Here is a 20,464-nt window from a genome sequence, read left to right as displayed (position 1 = left end):
AAAATCTGAAATCTGAGAGTGCAAAAAATCAAAATGTTGGGAAAATCGTCTTTAAATGTCCTAATTAATTTCTTAGCAATGCACATTACTAATCAAAAATTAAGTAAGGATACAGTTACGGTAGGAAATTTACAAAATATCTTCATGGAACATGATCTTTACTTAATACCCTAATGATTTTTGGCATAAAAGAACAATAGATAATTTTGACCCATACAATGTATTGTTGGCTATTGCTACAAATATAACCGTGCTACTTATGGCTGGTTTTGTGGTCAGGGTCACATACATTTTTGGACACATTGTAACTGCAATCGAAGAAACCTTGAACACCACACAAAGTTCCAAGTCCAAAATCCAATTTTACATTTGTTGCCGTAATGGTGGAGAACATTACTTTTTTTTGTGGTGGTCATAAAATGTGACAGTCAATGCTTATACAATGCTTATGTACTTTCACACCAATGTACTATAATATGCTTTTTAGTCAAGTCACCAGGAGACAAAGTCTAACATTACATTTCACTTAAATCATTAATGAGTAAACTTTATGGTTTAGTTAAACCCCTCTTATCAGGAATAAGAGTTCGGGTGAGCAGTTGGAATGACAAAACTTTCATCCTTATGACTATGACACTAGGGTCATAACATTTATTTCACACCCTCCTGCCCACTACTCTCGTCACAGGCTATATTAGAAGAGGATAGGACTGGGTCATTGCAGAATTTGCATTTAGGCTTTTCACATACCAACATGATGATGAAGGTGGTGTTGTTGTGTGTCCTCGCAGCAACATTGGCTTTTACTATAGGGATTCTGCTGGGTCACTTCGCCATCGACAAGGGCAGTTCGGTTCCAGACTGGGTCCGGGATGCATCTCGCGATGTGGATGAAAAAATTATTAAAACATTCCTTGATCAACTGGACACCAATCAACTTAGAGAGAACCTCAGGTGAAGTGTTTATACTTCTAATCTAATGCAATTAAACAGCCAGCCTTGTAGAACATCTAAGAACAATTTCTTCACCTTCCTGTTTTGTTCCAGCTGAATTGAGAATTTACTTTGTCTCCTTTATCCAAAGGGAGCTGACTAAGGTTCCCCACATGGCTACCACTGCTGGAGATGAAGGAACCGTACAGTTTTTGCTGAAGAGATGGCAGGACCCCAACACTGGCTTGGATAATGCATGGAGGGAGGACTACAAGGTGTATCTGTCATTCCCAAACAAATCAAACCCCAACAAAGTCTCTGTTGGTAAGACAGCATAGGATATCTAATCAATACATAACAGTTTTAGTGAATTGGTTTTAAAACAGCTCTGTGGACTTCTAGTTTGTGAAATTTTTAGCACACTAAATGCAATCAAAATCATATATCATCCAAGATATGTTAAATGATGTATAAGAAAATTAAAAATGAAAACTGTTGTATTTAGTTAATCCAGAAAACGCAGTCCTGTTTGCGGCAAGAGAGCGGGAGAAGCCATACAAACCAGAACAAGAAGACCCAGATGTTGTCCAGCCATTCGCAGCCTATTCCCCTGCAGGAAATGTCAAGGTGTCCTTTACCACCTTAATATACTTTACATTTCTTGCATGCTTATGTATTAATCTTCAAAAAGACTTTGTTTATAATTTAATTTCAATCAAACGTAAAACATTTCTATTAGTCATGAATAGAAAGTATCATGTATCATGATTTCAACACAAAATATTTAACAACATAAAGATTTATAATAAGAAATGTTTTTTGAAGGATCATGTGACACTGAACACTCGAACAATGTCTGCTGAAAATTCAGGAATAAAATACACTTTAAATGTATTAAAGTAGAAAACAGTTCTTTAAAAATATACATTATGTTTTACTATATTTTAATCAGATAAATGTAACTTTAGTGAGAATAAAACCTCTTAAAAATCTTTATTGATGCCACACTTTTAAATGATTGTGTACATTCAATAAATTAAATAAATTCTTATGTTAAACATTTGTATTTAATTTTATATTACATTAATAACTGCTTTTCCTCAAATCTCAGTTTTTCCATTTTTTTTTTTAAAACGCCTCCTTTGATGGTGTTATCATGACAGAAAATCTATTATCTTATGACATAGTGTGATGACACGGGCATAACTTTTGACATAACTGAGCAAAAGATAAAAAACAATCTCTTTATTGCACTTAATTGTTTTAGAAAGAAAACATAGCGTGTGATGACCTTTGGGGCTATCAAACCATATGACACCGTAGTAAACTCATCTACTGATAGCTCTTTATTTTTATTTCATGATGTTTCACTATCAACTTTTTAAACAAGGTTTCATTGTTAGCATATCTTGCTATCACTAACTTTATCAAAGGCTGATAATATTGTGTATAGATATTCTAAAAGTAAAATTTATGTCTGAATCAAATTGTGATGTGGGATGTAGTTTTTGAACAGCAAGATGTTTAATGTTTTTTAAAGTCTCTTCTGCTTACCAATCCTGCATTTATTTGATCCAAAGTACAGCAAAAACAGTCATTTTTTAAAAAAAATATATATATATTTTTTTTTACCATTTTTATTTGAATATATTTTAAAATGTAATTTATTCCTGTGATTTCAAAGAATTTTTAGCATCATTACTCCAGGCACATGATCCTTCAGAAATTATTTTTATTATTATTATTATGTTAAAAACAGCTGAGTAGAATTTTTTTTAGGTTTCTTTGATGAATATAAAGTTCAGAAAAACAGCATTTATCTGAACAGAAATTTTTTGTAACATTATAAACGTCTTTATTATCAACTTAAAGCATCCTTGCTAAATAAAAGCATAATTTGTATAATTTCTTTTACTTTCTGTACAGGGAAAACTCGTCTATGCAAACCAGGGTAAAATGAGCGACTATGAGCTGTTAAACAAAACGCTGGATCTGAGGGGAACCATCGCCATCACCAGATATGGAGGAGCAGGGAGATCTGCTAAAGTGAGAACACACTAGTTAAATCTCTCAAAACCATTTAGGACATTTATCACATAAATGTTTTACTCTTCTGTGGCGTGAATGTAACAGGCTATAAATGCAGCCAAGTTTGGAATTGTTGGGTTGCTGGTCTATACTGATCCATATGAAATGAATGATGGCCTGGTGTCAGAAAGTGACACCTATCCTCACTCCTGGTATCTCCCACCTACTGGTGTCGAGCGAGGCTCATACAGCATTGACTTTGGAGACTTGTTAACACCTTATCTAGCTGCAAAAGGTAACTGGTTGTTTTTTACACTAAAACACGTAAGGTATATGACACATGGTACGTAAACAACACATGTTTTCATTTGTAGATGATACCTACAGAATACCAAAAGAAGACATAACAGGTATTCCACCAATTCCAACACAGCCGATAGGGTTTGAGGATGCTGAAAGATTAATATGGTAAGTGTAACTGTATAAATATACCTTTTCTCTCTTTACTTGCTCGCTTTTTAGGATGTTTCCTTCTAATTCTAACTGTTTTATCCATGACAGTGAGCTGGATGGGGACAATGCCCCTGATGACTGGCAAGGCTCACTTAACTGCACATACAAACTTGGTGGGCCAGGGTTCAAAGCCTCATCTTCCTTCAACAACAGGTAAATGCTGCATATCTGTGCCTTGCAATGGTCAATGATTCTGTGCTAAAAAGTTATAATGTTGGTCAGAATTAAAATAATGTTTTGCTTTTCAGCAATGTGCATTTGGACACTTTTAACACTGAGAGTCTGGTAAATTCAGCAAATGTTATGGGAGTAATTCGAGGCAGCGTGGAGCCAGGTAAGTTAGATTTGTCATAATATTAACAAACAAACTAACAAAAAAATAGGTTGTCTTAAAGGTATAGTTCACCCAAAAATTTAAATTCTGTAATGAATTCCTCATGTCGTTCCAAAACTGGAAAAAACCTTTATTCATCTTTGGAAAACAAATTAAGATACAGTTAAGGTCAAAAGTTTGCATCCCCCTTTCAGAATCATTAAAAATAAGAAGGATCATACAAAATGCATGTTATTGTTTATGTAGTATTGACGTGAATAAGATTTTTTACATAAAAGATGTTTACATATAGTCCACAAGAGAAAATAGTAGTTGAATTTATTAAAAAAAAAAAAAAAAAAAAAAACAGTTCAAACGTTGATTTTTAATACACTGTTGTTACCTGAATGATCCACAGCTGTGTTTTTTTTTTTGTTCAGTGATAGTTGTTTCGTGAGTCCCTTGTTTGTCCTGATCAATAAAACTGCCTGCTGTTCTTCAGAAAAATCCTTCAGGTCCCACAAATTCTTTGGTTTTTTAGCATTTTTGTGTATTTGAACCTTTTCCAACAATGACTGTATGATTTTGAGATCCATCTTTTCACACTGAGGACAACTGAGGGACTCATATGCAACTATTACAGAAGGTTTAAATGCTCACTGATGCTCCAGAAAGAAAAAAAAGAAGAATTCATTAAGAGCTGGGGGGTGAAAAATGTTGAATTTGAAGATCAGGATAAATTTAACTTGATGAACTAAAATGCTGGAAAACCAAAGAATTTGTTGGACTTCAAGAATTTTTCTGAAGAACAGCGGACAAACAAGGAACTCATGAACAACTATCACTAAGCAACAACAACAAAAAAAAAAAACACAGCTGTTGATCATTCAGGTAACAACACAGTATTAAGAATCAAGGGGATGTAAACTTTTGAACAGGGTCATTTTTTTTTTTTAAATATAAATTCAACTATTCTCTTGTGAACTATATGTAAATGTCTTTTTGTGAAATATCTTATTCAGGTCAGTACTAAATACAAAATAACATGCATTTTGTATGATCCCTCATATTTTGGTAAAATAATTAACATTTTTAAAGATTCTGATAGGGGGATGCAAACTTTCGACCTCAACTGTATTTTCTATAAAATCCGAGAGCTCTCTGACCCTATACTGACAGCAATGGTAAGGTCCAGAAATGTAGTAAGGATTTACAATTCACAAGAGTATCATGACACATGCATGCGATTCTGCTGCGTTCTGACGTAGTACCGATGCGATGCAGTTTTTTTTCAAGCAGAGGAATCCAAAAGCATGTGTTGTGATACTCCCGTGAATAACACGGAAGAGAAGAACTGCTGAATAGTCATTATTTGTTTGCACACAAAAAGTTTTAACGTAGCTTAAAAAAAAATTATGCTTGAACCACTGATGTCACATGGACTATTTTAAGGATGTCCTTACTACCTTTTAGGCTCTTGAACATGGTAATTACATTGCTGTCTATGCAGGGTCAGAAAGCTTTTGGATTTCATCAAAAATATCTTAATTTGTGTTCCAAAGATGAACGAAGGTCTTAAAGGTTTGGCATGACATGACTGTGAGTAATTAATGACAGAACTTTCATTTTTGGTTGAACTATCCCTACACAGATCCCAAAAAAGTATCTGGGCACTTAAGCCATTATGTAACTGAAAACTGGAGTAATGGCTGCTGAAAATTTAGCTTTGCCATCATAGAAACGAATCACATTTTAAAATCTATTAGAATAGAAAATAGTTCTTTTAAAACTGTAACAGTATTTCACAATATAACTGTTTTTACTGTATTTTTGATCGAATAAATGCAGCCTTAACGAAGCATTGTTATTTTACATTTTGTTAGACATGCCCAAATACATTTTAAGGAACTTATAAATTGCATCTGCAAACTGTATTTTTGTATGCGTGTTGTTTAGACAGGTACGTGATTTATGGGAACCACAGAGACAGCTGGGTACACGGAGCCATTGACCCCAGTAGCGGCACAGCAGTGATGCTGGAGATCACAAGAGTGCTGGGGAAGATGGTGAAGGAAGGTGAGGCCTAATAACATCCACAGAAAAAATGATTTTTCCATCAGATGTGACTGTAGGGCTGGTTGTAGTGACCCAAATGAAGTAATCTGCTGTGACACAAAGTAGTCTAGGAGTATAATGGAAGTCACATTGTGTTCTGAGAACTTTATGAGGACAGGGTAGCCATAAAGAGAAAAATATAACAATGAATCAAATTCTAGTGACAGTTACAAGCTGAAAGAATTACAGACAAAAATCAAATCACGCTAATGTGTATCTCTACCTGAAAGGGAAATGGCGGCCTCGGAGGTCCATTATCTTTGGCAGCTGGGGAGCTGAAGAATTTGGCCTTATTGGATCTGCAGAATACACAGAGGTTTGTTGATAAAGAAGTAAAAAACTGGAATTGGATCATAAAACACTGTACTGGTGTTAAAAGAATTGTTCGTTCACAGGAGTACTTCAGTAAGCTGAGTGAACGCACTGTGGCGTACATCAACGTGGACATCTCAGTGTTTGGTACCACTTGATGCTTTTCCTCTTTTCATCAGAATATACTTTGCAACTTGTTTTCTACTTGCTGAAATGCTGTCTGTCCACCTCAGCTAATGCAACACTCAGAGCTTCTGCTTCTCCAGCGGCACATGGTGTTTTATTTACAGCCTCCAAACAGGTGAGGAACAAGTCCTCTATCTATTACAGTAGTTTATGTGAGATGTGACATTTTTATAATGCTTTGATGATGTGCTTTCAGGTGGATGCACCTGGAACAACCTTATCAGTCTATGACAACTGGCTGAAATATTCGAACAGAACTAGTCCAAATTACGGGATTATACCAAAGTATGCTCACAATATACATCACTGACATTATATTTTTAATACAAGGTGATTATAAAATCATGACTATTAGTAATTATTCTCAACACTGTTCATTGTATTTTCAGTGTGGGCTTCTTGACAGGAGCAGGAAGTGATTACGCTGCTTTTATGCACTACCTTGGAATAACGTCTATGGACATTTCCTATTATTATGACCGGGTATGTGATCAGCGCTAGAAGTTCCTAGAGAAGAAAAAAAAAAAAAGTTGATCAATTTTAAACACACATTCTCCATCCCTCTGCAGACAAAAACAAAAGCGCGAATCTACCCAGCCTACCACACGGCTTATGACACCTTTGACTATGCATCTACATACATCGATCCAGGTGAACTGAATACTGAGGTTCTCAAATGGGACAATTATTCTATGTGCTATAATCCCTCTTTTAATATTTATCCGCCAGTTCTTGTCTGTTCTATTTTAAATTCAAATGACTTTCCATTATGCAGGTTTCACAAGTCACCAGGCAGTAGCCAGGACGGCAGGGAACGTTCTGCTGCGATTGGCTGACAGTCTTCTGCTGCCTTTTAACTGCACTGACTATGCAGAAAGTCTACAGCGGTACCTCAGTGAGGCAGTTACAACCTTTGAGTCAAAACTTGCGGCTAAAGGAATCTCTATGGGTGAGCTAACAAGATTTTCCAGACTGCTTTGGGTGAGGGAAATGTTAATCATGAGTGAATTTTGCCAACCTAAATGTTTGTACAAGGTGAGAGAGATGGAAGTTCGTAAGTGTCAAAGTGGCAATGAGAATAAGTACTTTTTCCAATCCCAGAATCCCTGAAGAAAGCTGTGAAGTTATTCAGTGACACAGCCAACAAACTGGACAGTCTGATCAGGGATTCAGATCTTGCAAATGAAACGTAAGTTAACACTGAAAATAACTGTCCGAAAAATTATTTCTGATATATGAAAATAATTCCAGAAAATCTTTTGTGTGTGTGTGTGTGTGTAATCTAATATCTAGAAAAAAATATAAAAAAGCTTGCATATGTTTTTTGAGCTTTTATGGCTCATATAATATTACAGAGGAGAATATGGAGCTCATAAAAAAAATATGCTGATTTGCTGTTCAAAACATGTCTCATAAACAGTTAATTACATTTTGTTCAGGATTCTTTGATGAATAGAAATACCTAAAGATCAGCATTTATCTGAAATAAGATTTTGAAACATTATACAGTATAACTCAAAAGCTTGGAGTCTTTTGGGGGGTAAGAAATTATAGAAATGAATACATTTTTTTTTTTTTTTTTTTTTTTTTTTTAAGCAAGGATGCTTTAAATTGATCAAAAGTGATGTTAAAGACATTTATAATGTTACAAAAGATTTCTATTTCAGATAAATGCTGTTCTTCAAAACTTTCTATTCATCAAAGAAACCTGAAAAAATTCCCATCAGCTGTTTTCAACATAATAATAAAAATACATGTTTTTGAGCAGCAAATCAAGATATTAGAATGATTTCTGAAGGATCACGTGTCTGAGTAATGCTAAAAATTCAGCTTTGAAATGACAGGAATAAATTACATTTTAAAATACATTCAAATAGAAAACAGTTATTTTAAATAGTAAAAATATTTCAAAATGTTACTGTTTTTGCTATATTTTGGAACAAATAAATGCAGGCTTGGTGAGCAGAAGAGACTTCTTTAAAAAAATAAAAAAAACAACTTTTGATCAATTATAGCAGACTGACATATGTCTTAGTAAGATTATTTTTAAATGCTCAGTTGTATATCCAAAGCTCTAGTTTTAACTGTGATGTGCAATATAATGCACTGCAATATAATGACATGCAAACAATCCTCAAAATCCTGATCTCATTTCATACTTTTTAACATGAATTTTCTAAAAAAAAAAAAAAAAATACTATAAGGCCTTTTACTTGCTAAAAGGTTAAAACTATCAAACAGTTAAAAAAGGCATGTATAATATTGTGTACAAAAGGTCTTTCAGCAAAGATTTGGTAATTTAGATGTAGAAATTTGTGATCCAGTAGGCTTAAAGTGATCAAAAACCTCCTGCTGTGGTGTCAAGGGTAAATAATGGAATAAACATAACTTCTGTCTTCACAACAGGCCCCTGATGGTTCGCCAAATTAATGACCAGCTCATGCTGCTGGACAGAGCTTTCCTTGACCCGTTAGCATTCCCAGAACAATATGGTTTCAGGTACGAACCAGCATTATTAAAATGTCCTGCTACTAATGACCGTTCCCTTATGAATATTAATCAGCATCCCCCTTACCACTCTCCATTTGTTCATGCTGATGTCACACCTGTTCGCAATCACTTCTAACACTGTCTGGCACCACACAGGCATGTGATATGGGCGTCGAGGTCATCAAGTGTGCCCACTTTCCCAGGCCTAGCAGATGCGGTAGAGAAGGCTGAAGGCACCGGGCTGAAGGAAGACTGGGATCAGGCGCATAAACACTTATCCATCGTCACACAGGCCATTGCAGGAGCTGCACACACACTGGATAATGTGATTTAATGCACAAAGGAACAAATGTTTTACTGTTTTTGGCAAATTATATTCCTGAAATGAATATTTCCAGAGTTGTCAAACAGCCAAAGGGAGTATCAAACCTTAAAGAATGGCGAGATTTCTGGAGGAACTAAATTATTGTGACTACTATTCTCAACAGATTCCTAGTGCATCATGAAATAAAAATATCATTTGACAAGATGTTTATAGTAAATACATCATTTCCTGAAATGAGAACTGAAATGGTTCATCCAAAAATGAAAATTCTGTCACCACTTACTCACCCTTAGGTCATCTGTATGGTTTTCTTTCTTCTGTAGAAGGCAAAATAACATTTTGAGCAACATTTCTACTGTTTTTAGCCATACACTTAAAGTCAGTTGACCCTTTGCAAAGGTAACGCAACGACAGACGAGACAGAGCAGGTTACTTTAGGTCTCAGCTTTCAAATTTGGTCATTTTTAACGAAATTCAAACAATAAATACCGTTTTATGGCTCTGTCATATGTCGCGATAGGTCACTGTAGTTTGTTAATACACACCATTTTTCCAAGTTCAAGTCGATCGACGTTAACTCACTCTCTCGTCTGGTTTGTTTGTCAGACAATAGAGTGGATTCGGCGTTATGATTGGTCCGGTCACCTGTCAATCAAAGCTGACAGGTGGGTCCAGAGCACAAGTACTGCTCACTGCAGAGCCGAATGGCCTCCAGCTCCCCCTCTCTCGATGTCCAGCTCCACCTCTGTGTGAACTAATGGGTGGGGTTATGTTTAGGATAGGGTAAGGGGTAGGGTTAGGGTGTGGTTAGGTGTCTATCTCCACCCATTACCTCCAGCAAGGCGGAGCTAGAGCTCCAGCTCCTCCCATTTGGCTCTGTAGCGAGCACCCTCTCCTTTCCAAGATAGGGGTAATGAAAAGAAACAGACACAATGTGCTCTTTTCAGGCATGGTTTATTGAAAACACACCAAAGTGATACTCTACAAACCTGTATTTTTCTTTAACAAGAGCAATTCTCTCTTCTGGGTATTAGTAAAATTAACAATACATTCGGTCACTGTGGCATTGTTCTTGAGCGCTAGGAAAGCATTAACAACTATATAATCAAACCCTTTTAATGTGTCTATCTTTTAAAAGTTTATAATACAATGTAATACAAGGCAAAACCCACCACCAGTCTAGACTACATTGAGAACACAGAGTGAGTGAAAGTGGGAGGAGCCAGAGAGAGAGGAGGCGTGTTTGTGTTTGTATGTCAAAGAGACAGAGAGAGAAAGAGACGGAGATAGAGAGAGAGAAAGAGCAGTTAGAGACCAGTAAAACATATAAAACACACTTATTTTCATCTAACATGGAAAAAGGTTAAGGCACATGATAGTTACAAACACATTTGCTACCAAGTCGTACACGTACGGAGTTTTGATGCTTTGAATTTGTGATATCTACAAAGGTAGGTTTCTCTTGAATCCATTTCAACATCCGTTTTTCTATAAATATACAATCTGATGCAAATTCACACTCTGGGAACCTCTTGTACTACGCGGTACCAAAATCCTTTGGTTGTATTCTGCAAAAAGGCAGTCAGGAACAGACAGTCAAATATTAATAATGAATACACAAGGCTAAAGATCTCGATGTGGACGTACACAACATTTCCTCTTTGAAAATTAAATTATTACACTGTTATTTTGTTATTAGGAATCTCTGTTAAAACACTAAGAAATAAAACCTTGCTATAGAGAGTTAGATATAGAGTCACATGACAGAAATCAGATGATAAAGCAGGTGTGCGCTGCATATTACGCATTATGAGGAAACCGTCTGGAATAAACGCAAAATAATTTGCCGGTATGTCAGCATTTGTCCATTTCTATGTGGTTATGAATAAGAAATTCTATGTATAATCAAGGATTTCTTTACATTGACAGTGGGAACATTTGAGCATCCACAATGTAATATCCAAATTGCAGTTACATAAAATTAAATGAATGAAAACAGTACAAATTTGTCACGATTTTTTGTTTTACTCAACAGTTACTTGAAATTAAAGTAAGTATCTATCCCTGATTCCTCTTCTGGGTCTTTCCTTAAATTTTGCCAATCAGATCATGTTTTCCGTTTAAAAATAGAACACTGAAAATAAATGCTTCCATTCAGCGAAACAAGATGTAAAAAAAATATAAAATATAAATAGACAATGAGAATGACTCTACAGCCTTTGATACACATTTAACTAAAGCAATGATCTGTTTATTATATTATTAATAATTTTTATACAAACATGGCCATGCTTTATGTACGGAATACTTAATGTGCTCTGAACAAACTGTTATGGATTCACATCTATCAATGTTATAAAGACGACTGTGACCTCTTTTGCCCTCTTTTTTGAACTTTGTAACCTAATATACATTTACAAAACAACAAAAATATAAAATGCTTTTAAAATCTACTTTTATGACAACAGGAGCAAGTGAATCCTCCTACTATCCCTCATTCCGCAATCTACATATTAACAAATAGATTTTTTTTTCCTCATTACCCCTTATTAAATAAAACAAAGCAATAGCTGGTAAGTGCCAGTGTTACCCAGCATGCCTCTGCAGCTTGACATGTCAAGGGGAATACAGGATCAGCAGACCAAATCCAGCTGAAAGCACAGCAGCTCTCCTCCTTTCAGCTCCGCTATGAGCAGATGTCACTGTGCAGGGTGGATCCCTGCTTTTGAACAACAGTTCTCAGTGAGAAGAAACAAACACAGTGATAATATGTCTTTAAAGTTGCTTTATAAAGCCAGCACACAGAAATTGCGAAAGCGTGCATTTCAATATAGACCCTCCCGCCCCAGACTTTGTATGTGCCCCCACACCACTGTTATGAACATCAACAACAAAAAAAAACGTTTTTTCCTCCTTTCACAAGTGTCCTCAACTATTTTAGAAAACCCAAACTTTCATTAAAACTCTACAAAATGGAAAAAAAAAAAAAAAATTCACAATTCACTGCACTTCTGGGGAAAGCAAATCCACAAAACAAACAGTAATCAGGCAGAAACGTACAACAAAAATAATATAGGCAAAAATTATATTTTTTTGTTTTGACATAAAAATAGTTTTTTCTTATTTCCTTTTACCCCTCCATCCAATTCCTTCCAATACACGTCCACGTCCATGACAGCACTTCCTGTACACTCAAATCAATCCATCATTCCGGCTCCGTGACAGCAAATCTTCAGTTCTGGGTACACTATGTCCAGTGGGAATGTACATATGAGAAGTGGTAATTTTTTTTCTTTTTCACTTGTTGAGAAATCTCCAAATATTGGCTGTTGAATGAAAGTTTGTTTTTCTCTCGCTCTTTTAGGCAAAAGTCTTCAGATGAGTCCACATCACGGTGAGCTCTGCGATTAATGGCAGTGGTGACTTGTGAAATCCTTGTGTGGTAAGATGTGGCGTTGATGCTAGCTAAGCCTGCAGCGGAGAGGGCGGGAAAGCCACAGACATCAGACAACATTATCAGACTTAAAGGGATAATTCATCCAAGAATAAAAAATTCTGTCAATAATTACTCACCCTTATCTCATTCCAACCCCGTGAGACCTTCGTTCATCTTCAGAGCACAAATTAAGGTATTTATGATGAAATCCGAGAGCTAGACAGCAACTTAAATGTTTCCAGGCCCGGAAACGTAGTAAGGACATCAGTCAAATAGTCCATGTGACATCAGTGGTTCAACTGTAATATTACGAAGCTACGAGAATTTTTTTGTGTCCAGAGAAAACAAAAATAATGATTTTAATCAACAAATCTTCTTCAAGTTGTGGTACTCTCAATAATGGCAGAGGACCTGACTTAAAGGAGAAGAATTGTTGAATAAAGTCATTACTTTACCGGTGTCCTTACTACGTTTCTGGGCCTGGGAACATTTCAGTTACACTGCTGTCTATGCAGGGTCAGAAAGCTCTCTGATTTCATCCATTTGTGTTTCGAAGACGAACAAAGGTCTTACAGGTTTGGAACGACATGAGGGTGAGTAACTAAAGACAGAATTTTCATTTTTAGGTGAACTATGCCTTTAATAATGAGAGATATTTCTTTTACGTTCACAAACAAATACAAGATTACATTTATAGACATCCACAAGATAATGTCTGCCAAATGAAAGTGAGCATGTTAATTAAATGATGGATGATTTTTAGGATGTTGAAACTAATGGCATGTTTTCTCTATGAACAATATAGCCAAACTTGGAAAATCAAATACAATATTATGTTAAAATAAAACTTTAGTCTTCAACCAAATTTGTTTTGATGAGTGACAAACTGATAAGAACCTCTGGACATGATCCTATTCTACATGTTTCAAGAACTAGAATTCAACTGGTGATGATTTTCTGCCAGACAGATACAGTATGGGATGAAGAAAGCAAGGATGATGAGCAGATATTTGGCAAGCATGAGAGTGAAAATAAACAGACGATGGTGATGCAAACCCAGAGAAGTCAGCACTGCCTATGAGAACACATATGACACAGTGTAGATTGCTCATTTTAGTCCACTTTCCACAGTGAAAACCATTCAGAGGTTTGGGGTGAGGTTTTATTTTAAAGCAATTAATACTTTCAGCAAAAAAATCACCAAGGACACATTAAATTGATCCAAAGTGACCCTAAAGAAAGTTAAAATATTGTAAATGTTTACTATTTAAAAGAAATGCAATTCTTTCTATTCACCAAAGAATTCTGAAAAATGCATCATGGTTTCCACAAAAAATATGAAGCAGCACAGCTGTTTTTAACTTTGATAATAAATGTTTCTTATGCACCAAATCAGCATATTAGAATGATTTCTGAAGGATCATGTGACCCTGAAGACTGAAGTAATGGCTGCTAAAAATGTAGCTTTGCATCACAAAGCTAAACTATTAAAATTTTAAAATACTTCTGTTTTTTGATCAAACAGCCTTTTTTAAAAAAAACTACACCAAACTTTTGAACGGTAGAATACATGTAATATAGATGCTTAATCATGCTCCATTTTTTAAAGAAATCTGTTTAATCCTATCATTACCGCTATTCTGAATCACAATCCTTATAAAGAAAATGATATTTGAAGATTTAAACATGCGCTTGTCAGATTAGTGTCCAATTCAGACAACACACTTCTCTGGGTTAGACAGAGCAAATGATAAGGGTGCGTGTTATTTGATAAACAGGATGGGTGAGAACAAAACCACTACTATAAAACATTCAAATCAATCACATAAAACCTACCATGCATGCATTTAGACCCAGGAGTCAACAGGCTGAGGTTTAACATCACAAGCATCCACCAGACTGACAGTTGGCCTGTTGCTCCTGATATAGTGTTTCCTATTTGTGTCATTCTGCAGCAATGGGAGAGGGGTTCAAATCAGCAAAACCAACAGTTTAAACACACAGAGAAAGGCCAGAGTTAGTTCTTGCAACAGGGAAAGCTCAAGGGGAAAATAAACAGTTATGATAGAAGAGAATGCATGCAGAACTGAACAAAGATCCATTCCGAAAATTTTGATCAGGGTGATATTAAGGTACACAAGCGTCTTGTGCCAACGAGGACCTCTAGAGGGAGCAACTTCATTGTATTGGTAGGGAAATAAGCCCTTAATGTCTGCCAAATATTGTTACGATAGAAAAGAATGAATCTGTTTGTTCAGTTGACGTTCTGACAGTCTCAACGACAGATATCCGAATTCGTCATGACATCTATTAAAGCGCTTGGAAAGCCTAACAAAGAAATATGGCAGGCAGCTGTTGAGATACAAAGCCCTGTCACAATGCTGAGACGGACTACAGATGGTACAGAAAAGTAGTCCTCAATAATGCAGAGTGTCCATGAACACGCTCATCTATGAGCACAGTGTGGCCTCTTTCAAAAGCAGACAGAGTAAAGTAAATCACTCTCACACTGGGCTCTGATAACACTCATAATATGAGATGACTCTATATAAAGTCAAGAGGGAGTAAAAGAACTCAATCTACTATTGCAGAGGCACTTGATATGCAAGTCGACCTCTCCTACAGATGCCAGTCAGAGGGGGAAAACAGCAGCACCAGCCAGTTTTTTAATCATCTCTACATTAATGACTTTACAATTACAAAGCTGATGTTTAATTATCAATTTAAACACAAAATGGGACTAACAACAGACTGTATGAGGGGAAGTCAAGTTTAAATATACTTAATATGGACAGATGTGGATATCTTAAATATACATGTATAGATATAGACAGTCAACACACACACACATATACAACAGTTCTTTCAGGTCCTCGAATCTGATTGGCTGAGAGGAGTGCGATATTCTAGTTTGTATCACTCCGTCTGCGGTATTTATCACAGCGCCCAAAGAGTTTTTAAGGCGAGAATGTCCTTGTTTAGACTTCAAGTATGTGATCTGTTAATAAAGATAGCGTCTATTGGAAAATTTGCCTAGAAGTTTTCTTAAATGTGAGCTCCAGGGCGTCAGCAGGCGTTCAGTGCTCATGAACCCGTCGAGAGCAGCATTACCTCAGCCAGATCTTCTGAAATTTGCTGCTAGCTCTGATGTCTCTATAGTGGTTAAACATGAGATATCATTAATTTTGGGTAAATCTAACGGGCAGTCTTTGGTCTCATTCAGAGCAAGTAGTTTAGGCTGAGGGCAAAATTTAATGCAGTATATCAGAGCGGTGCCTTTGTACTTTTGACTGTACTTTTGAATCTGCAGTAACAACTTTAAAAGATCCTGAAACACGGTTGTAAACAAGGAAGTTTTTTTTTTACTATCAACAACACTTTGTAAGACGGAGCCAACAAATGCATTGTCATCGGAAATCACCCTTAACAGATGACCTTAGGATAGTACAACAAAGATATCACTTTCCTCAGCGGACATTCAAACTAATGTTTTATTGTGAATATGATATGATAAAATGCATTAGATGCAGGTAATCACAGGTTTTTAATACAGTAAGTTTTCAATGAAGCAACTCAATGTTCCTTCGTTACTAATTCTAAAGTGACCTTTTTTTAATTATTAATGATGGCTTGGGCTCAGCTGTTAAAGTGTCAACTTGAGATTTGAACCCATGGCGGAAGTAAGCTGTTCTGCACTAAAGAGGATTTTTAAAGCCACTCCATTGTTTTTTCTTATGTATTTACACACTCGTGTTGTTGAACTGTTGTATACGCAATATCACACTTGTAGCTGTGCAATATGGCTATATATGATTACCTACAGCACTTGCAGTGCTACTCGTGTAATATTGCTCATATATATGACTTCAGATCACACTGTCTATATATGTATATTAAAGATATCCATATCTGTCCATATTAAGTATGTTTGAACTTTTCTTTAATCAATAATTTTTTATCATTTATATGGGTGGAACATTTTTATTGACGCTTTTCAGTACTGAATAAATCAACATTTTCTTAACTGTGTCTACAATCTTGGATAAAAATTTTACAAGGCAGCATAATATTGCTACAGTACCTGTTATTTCTAACTGCTATCATACTGGGGGCACTATTGTAAACAGCTTTAGGATTGTTTTTTTATTAGGCTGTTTATAAATATGGGGAGACATGGGTCACATTTCAGATGCATGAAAACCACTTTTTTGGTGAATCAGATCGCTTATTTTGAGTCAGACCAGAATGCTTATTGTTCTGCATATCTGGCAGCACTGTTCTGCAGCCTTCCACTAATTAGACAACTCACTAGGTTTTGCAGCTAACCGCTTCACGTGGCTCCAACACAAATTCACTGTTAATATATAATTTCTCTTTCCTCTGCAAAAATTGCAGTGTTGGTGCCTGAAGCAGCTAATGAGACAGAGAGGATATTACCACACTACTACAGACAGCATTGTCACGCAGAGTGCCTTCTCAGATTAAACAGATGTAGAAACGTGTCTCACTTCTGACACTTCGGCTCTGACCTTTAACGGCTCCCGCTCCTGCAGATCCGACGAGCCGTCGCTGCTTTTGTACTTGGAGTCTTTGTCTCTCTGGTCAATCGTGGAATAGCCATCTAATGAGAGGGAAAGAAAGCAGAAGAGCTTTGTTATCATGATCGGTGTGTCAGCACCCTCAGCATGGCTCTTCAAACAAGCAGCGACAGATCCCTCAACCTTCAGCTGGGAGCAACCCGTACGTGCTGCGTTCACAGATGTTCGCGTGCTCGCAGCTGAGCGTGTGATGTGTGTGATTACTGTGCGGGTTTTGTGTTTGTGTGTGTGCAGGCCATGTATGAGCCGTCCCCCACTGGCACCGCATTTCATCACTTCCTTCGACCCGCTCAAGCAGCATCCCATCTTCAGCCTCCGTCCAATTATTGTCAGTCAGACTCGGAGAGGATGCTGCTTCAGTGGAGAAGATCAGAGAGACGGCGCCATAATGAAGAGGTGCTACTCTGTAGTGAACAAGCAATAGAGCTTCTGTTCAAATTTTCATTGGCCCAAAACACACCAAACACAACAACACTACAAACATCTTATTAAAAGAGGGGTATTGCAGACAGCATTGGAATGAAACTCTTCAGGGAAAAAGAAATGTGGTTAGAATTAAATTACTTTTAAAACTAAACACAACATTGTTTGGAAGAGATTTTAGGGGGAATGGAATTAGAGGGATTATGGTTTTGTATTTTCACAAAACCACATTAGTCTGTAGTTTTGTTTTGTTTTTCTTCTCAAGGGCATGCCGACATTGTCTTACCTGGACCGAGTTCGTCCATAGGTATCATATCCCCACCGCTACACCCTCTGTTGCCTGCAAAGCATTTTATAGGCTGGGTTTTTCACACCACTAATACCCAAGTTCACTTTTAGAATGTCAATTTAAGTATAAAATCTCAAAATGTTGAAAAAATAGTTTCAATACATAATTCTCTGTGAAAATATCCACAATTCTGAAGCGAGAGACACCAATTAGAGAAGACACAGTGAGAACAGCGGCAATCTGACTCAACAGTAACCGCCCACAGCCATGAAGCACAGGAATGACAATTAAATCAACCATATTAGACTCGGTCAATTCATATATTAGTATACACTATAGTTCAAAAGTTTGGGTTCAGTATGATAATAATAAGAAATGTTTCTTGCACACCAAATCAGCATATTAGAATGATTTCTGAAGGAACGTGCAACACTGAAGACTGGAGGAATGGCTACCAAAAATTCAGCTTCGCATTTTAAAATATATTAAGTAGAAAACTGTTCTTTTAAATTGTAATAATATTTCACAATATTACTGTTTTTAACATATAAACACAGCCTTTTGAAAAAACTGTATATAAATTTAAATACTGTATTTTTTACATGCAATATAGAATTTTACTGAATTTTAGATTAAATAAATGCAGTCTTGATAAGCATAAGAGACATTCAAAAACACAAAACATTACCCGTCCATTAATTTTTGAACAGTAATGCATATTTAAATATTTTAAGGAGCAGTACACTTCCAGAATGAAAATTTCATTGTAATTTACTCACCCCCATGTCATCCAAAATGTTCATGTCTTTCTTTCCTCAGGCGCAAAGAAATTAAGGTTTTTGAGGAAAACATTCCAGGATTTTTCTCCATATAGTGGACTTCAATAGGGATCAGCAGGTTGAAAGTCCAAAATGCAGTTTCAATGCAGCTTCAAAGGACTCTACACAATCCCAACTGAGGAATAAGTCTTATCTAGTGAAACAATCAGTCATTTTCTTAAAAAAACAAATTTAAATTTATATACTTTTTAACCACAAATGCTCATTTTGCACTAGCTCTGCAATGTGCATGCGTGTCTTCACACATTACATAATCATGTTGGAAAAGTCACATGTGGGTAGTTCTTCGTCTGTGTTTCAGAATTTGTGGTTAAAAAGTATAGAAATTTGTGTTTTTCTTTAAAGATGACCAATCGTTTGGCTAGATAAGACCCTTATTTCTCAGCTGGGATCGTATATAGCCTTATAAAGCTTTTCTTCAAAAACCTTAATTTCCTTTCGACTGAGGAAAGAAAGACAAGAACATCTTGGATGACATGGGAGGTGAGTAAATTATCAGGAAATTTTCATTCTAGAAGTGAACTTCTTCCTCCAAAACAAAGGCTTCTGAAAAGGTGGGTGGTCACTGTTGTGCTTTATTCTCCACAGTAAGGCAAGCAGGGAATGGCATGGGACTGATGGAAGTGATCATATGTATCACTGTCATGAGCATCCATGCATAAAACCAGAAAAAAGCCAAAGCTGTCATGCTATCTCCTCTCTCAATGAGATGTGCCCTGGGTGGACGGATGGTGCTTTTTATTGCAGCACTGCAGTAATTTACCATCATTTTACTTGAGAGTGAATGAATAATGAGCTCCTACACTGAGGCCCATTAATCTGCTGTCTGATCCTCATAAATCATTCTGTATCATATGAACCGCTCAAATGACCGATTAAAGCACAAGAGATGTGGCAGCTGCACACACCGGCTGAGCAGCAGGGGTGAGAGATCAAGCATTCTGCCTTGTGTTAAAACACAGAAAGCAGTAGAGTTCAGAAGATATGCTCGCTCAGGTGCACCTGAACCCCCACAACTCCCCTGAGCACCCAGATTTGCTGCTATCAGGGTGTGTAAAGTCTCTCTGTTCGGGGTCTTACGCTAACCTTGGTTCTTCTCCATCAAGGGGAGTGTAGTATCATCGTAGCCAGGCTTGCAACTCTTGGATCCTTTGGGAGTGCCAGTTGCTATCGGCTAAAAAGGATCAAGAGGAGAATGTTTCAGAAACACAGGTCAGAGTGACAAAACCATCACAAAAAAACACTTGGATTTGAACAAAAATATGTACAGTAAGGGATGCAAAATCTCACAGAAATGTTTCAATCATGTTTCACTTTTTTACGAAAACCTTGCATTCTGAAATAATCTTGCTGGAAATGTCACACATTTGATCTCATTCTTATTCAACAAGAAATACTGTGATGTGACAAATATATGAGACATTTGAAATTAGCAGATTGTTATAATAGAATTTAAAGGAGTAGTTCACTTCCAGAACAAGAATATACAGATCACCCCCTACTGACCCCCTTGTCATCCAAGATGTTCATGTCTCTCCTTCTTCAGTCATAAAGAAATTATGATGTTAGGAAAATGTATGATTTTTATCCATATAATGGACTTCTATGGTGCCCATGAGTTTGATCTTCCAAAATGCAGTTTTGATGGGCTCTAAATGATCCCA

General features: G+C 36.4%; 2 protein-coding genes across 14 annotated transcripts in view; one reads left to right on the top strand and one right to left on the bottom strand.

Annotated features, from left to right (window-relative positions):
* The first annotated feature begins 757 nt into the window (after positions 1–757).
* naaladl1 (N-acetylated alpha-linked acidic dipeptidase like 1) lies at positions 758–9,419 on the top strand. The gene is made up of 19 exons (XM_051108703.1): positions 758–954; positions 1,085–1,257; positions 1,439–1,560; positions 2,860–2,979; positions 3,067–3,256; positions 3,336–3,429; positions 3,523–3,627; positions 3,723–3,808; positions 5,744–5,863; positions 6,133–6,218; positions 6,298–6,361; positions 6,448–6,515; positions 6,597–6,685; positions 6,790–6,883; positions 6,970–7,051; positions 7,176–7,349; positions 7,502–7,589; positions 8,807–8,899; positions 9,047–9,419. The coding sequence occupies exons 1-19, from the start codon at positions 758–760 to the stop codon at positions 9,222–9,224; spliced, it is 2,223 nt and encodes a 740-aa protein (XP_050964660.1). The 3' UTR covers positions 9,225–9,419.
* Positions 9,420–10,152: 733 nt separating this feature from the next.
* arvcfb (ARVCF delta catenin family member b) overlaps positions 10,153–20,464 on the bottom strand; it is a 273,519-nt gene continuing 263,207 nt past the window's right edge. For 8 of the 13 annotated variants that reach the window (XM_051108689.1, XM_051108691.1, XM_051108692.1 and 5 more), the window contains 5 exons: positions 19,887–19,974; positions 17,959–18,012; positions 17,181–17,272; positions 14,488–14,600; positions 10,153–12,686 (listed from right to left, as the gene is read on the bottom strand). In XM_051108689.1, coding sequence (XP_050964646.1) covers positions 14,499–14,600; positions 17,181–17,272; positions 17,959–18,012; positions 19,887–19,974 — 336 coding nt within the window. In that variant the 3' untranslated portion in view covers positions 10,153–12,686; positions 14,488–14,498. Of the gene's footprint in view, positions 12,687–14,487; positions 14,601–17,159; positions 17,273–17,958; positions 18,013–19,886; positions 19,975–20,464 lie in introns of all 13 variants that reach the window. The other 5 variants (XM_051108695.1, XM_051108697.1, XM_051108694.1 and 2 more) reach the window with 5 other exon arrangements.

The sequence above is a fragment of the Labeo rohita genome, chromosome 5 (genome assembly GCF_022985175.1).
Source record: "Labeo rohita strain BAU-BD-2019 chromosome 5, IGBB_LRoh.1.0, whole genome shotgun sequence".
NCBI classification, from domain to species: Eukaryota; Metazoa; Chordata; class Actinopteri; order Cypriniformes; family Cyprinidae; genus Labeo; species Labeo rohita.
Note: the sequence above shows the minus strand (reverse complement) of the source record. Positions and strands in the feature narration are given on the sequence as shown.

Bases quoted from the DNA above. Each gene is read 5' to 3' on its own strand.
- naaladl1 (XM_051108703.1), top strand. From the start codon at position 758: ATGATGAAGGTGGTGTTGTTGTGTGTCCTCGCAGCAACATTGGCTTTT. The intron at 1,561-2,859 runs GTGTCCTTTACC...CTTTCTGTACAG, and splicing joins CCCCTGCAGGAAATGTCAAG to GGAAAACTCGTCTATGCAAA. The intron at 6,362-6,447 runs GTACCACTTGAT...TGTCCACCTCAG, and splicing joins CGTGGACATCTCAGTGTTTG to CTAATGCAACACTCAGAGCT.